Raw genomic sequence first — 2,538 nt, forward strand, 5'->3', positions numbered from 1 at the left:
CACCACCACCACCACCACCACCACCACCTCCACCACCACTACCACTACCACTACTACATCATCACCACCGCCACCATCATCATCACAAGGTCTCACTTTATACCATGATCCTCCTGTCTTAGCCTTCTAGGTAGCTAGCATTACAACTGAGACTCCATACCTGATAAAAGGGGTTTACCTTCTTTATTATTGTGGTTTTTGTCTGCCTACCTGCTTGCATGTTTTCCTGTTTATCTTTCTGTCTGTCTTTTTTTTCTCATTAGTCAGCATTAGTAGACCTAGTTGGCCCGCCTCTGTGTCCTGAGTGCCACTCTTCCTGTCTCTGGTTTTTTTTTGTTTGTTTGTTTTGTTGTTTCTGTTTTTTGTCTGTTTTTGAAACAGGGTCTCATTATGCAGCTTTGGTTATCCTGGGACTCACTATGTAGACCAGGTTGGCCTACTCACATAGATCATCCACCTTCCTCTGCTCCTCAAGTGCTGAGATTAAAGGGATACACCACCATTCCTGGCTCTGAATTTGTTATTTTGAGACAATCCTACTGTTAATCCAGCCTGGCCTTGAATTTAAATTATGTAACCCTGGTTGGCCTCAACTGTGTAGCCTAGACTGGTCCTCTACCGCTGTCTCAGCTTTCTGAGTACTGAAATTACAGGCATGTAGTACAACTTAACCAAGCAAATGTCTCACGATATATGGGTTTTAGTAATTTTTTTTTCTTGTAGTGGAAGTCAATTGAGACAGAGCTTTTCTGTGTATACCAGGCTGGCCTTGAAGTCAGAGAGATCTGATGGCCTCTGCTTCCTCAATGCTGGGATTAAAGGTGTGCACCACTGCTGCCTGGCTGGTAAAACCTTGGTAACTGATTTGGGGGCGGATTGTATTTCTTCTCTGTTTGTAGGTGAAGTGGATCCTAAAGAGAGGATAGCACGTCAGCGGAAATTATTACAGAAGAAACTTGGTCTTAATATGGGAGAAGCAATTGGAATGAGTACTGAAGAACTCTTCAATGATGAAGATTTGGATTATACCCCAACTTCAGCAGCCCTTGTAAACAAACAATCTGTAGGTAAAACATTGGGTTGCTTGATTGCAAGTAACAACACAGCGTGTGCTTACATCTACTCCTTGCTGTTTAGTGCCACTCTGACTCAGTGTCTTAAGCTGAGAATCTGGCCAGTAACCTACACATCAGACTGTTAGATAAATGCTGTGCTAGACTATGCATGTGCCACTAGTACTAAAAGATCCTACTTGCTTAAGTGGATACAAGTAATCTTTTGAGAGTGAGAAAAGGACTGTCACAGATCTGAAGATAATATAAATGTTCAGAACTGTCATTCATAGTTCTAAAAATAAAGAGGAAATAGATATTTAAAAAAACAGGAAAATAGGATATAAGAATAAAAATGTAATATGATAATTGAATGAACAAATCAAGTCAATAGATGGCTATAAGCTACAGTGTACATTCTGAGAACCAAATCAGATCTTCTGCAAGAATAGCAAACACTTTTCCTCTACAGACTTACCTTACCAATAATGTAGAAACACAAACTATCTATTCCTATAAGCAGTCTGTTTAGAGATATTTGTGTATCTTTCCTAAAATTTCTATGTGAATACTGGGGTTTCAAACTCAGTTCCTCATGCTTGCCAAGCCAGTACTTTATTAACTGAAATTTGTATATACAATATTATTGTGTGTGTCCATTCAAGACTATTGTTCTTTCCCCCACTAAGTATAGTTTAACAGTATATGTGGATTAAGCACATTTTTGTGTGTTGTGTATATATGTGCTTGTATGATTATGTCCATGAGTGAGTGTTTCCAGGTGTATTTGCTTATCACACAGTTTCTATAGTGTCTTTAATGAATAGAAAAAGACTGAAGCAAGAAGGAAGTGGCTATGAGGAAAGGATTGTGTGGCTAAGTTGATGATAGAACACTGAACCAGTCAGTCACTTCAGACTATAATTCTTTTTTTTCCCCCTCTCTTTCTCTTGCTTCCTTTTCTGCTTCTTCTTCTTCTTTCTTCTGATTTATTTATTTAATGTATGTGAGTACACTGTAGCTGTCCTCAGACACTCCAGGAGAGGACATCAGATCTCATTACAGATGGTTGTGAGCCACCATGTGGTTGCTGGGATTTGAACTCAGGACCTTCAGAAGAGCAGTCAGTGCTCTTAACCACTGAGCCATCTCTCCAGCCCCTTCTCCTCCTCTTTCTCCTTCTCCTCTTCCTCCTCCTCCTCCTCCTCCTCTTCTTCATCTTCCTCCTCCTCTTCTTCCTCCTTCTCCTTTTCCTCTTCTTCCTTCTCCTCTTTTTCCTCCTTCTCCTCCTCCTCTTCCTCCTCCTTAGTCCTTTTCTTCATCATCATATGTTAAGCATCAATTTCTTTTATTAAGATTTTCAAGCAGTGGTGACACATGCCTTTAGTCCTAGCATTTGAGAGGCAGAGGCAGGTGGATTGAGGCCAGCCTAGTCTACAGAGTGAGTTCCAGGACAGCCAGGGCTACACAGAGAAACCTTGTCTTG

At 40.7% G+C, this 2,538-nt stretch overlaps 1 protein-coding gene across 1 annotated transcript in view; it reads left to right on the plus strand.

Annotated features, from left to right (window-relative positions):
• Positions 1–2,538, plus strand: part of Btaf1 (B-TFIID TATA-box binding protein associated factor 1) — an 89,951-nt gene that overhangs the window by 27,479 nt on the left and 59,934 nt on the right. Inside the window, exon 5 of the mRNA XM_031390175.1 lies at positions 900–1,063. Coding sequence (XP_031246035.1) covers positions 900–1,063 — 164 coding nt within the window. The remainder of the gene's footprint in view (positions 1–899; positions 1,064–2,538) is intronic.

Source organism: Mastomys coucha, unplaced genomic scaffold, assembly GCF_008632895.1.
Source record: "Mastomys coucha isolate ucsf_1 unplaced genomic scaffold, UCSF_Mcou_1 pScaffold21, whole genome shotgun sequence".
Taxonomy (NCBI): domain Eukaryota; kingdom Metazoa; phylum Chordata; class Mammalia; order Rodentia; family Muridae; genus Mastomys; species Mastomys coucha.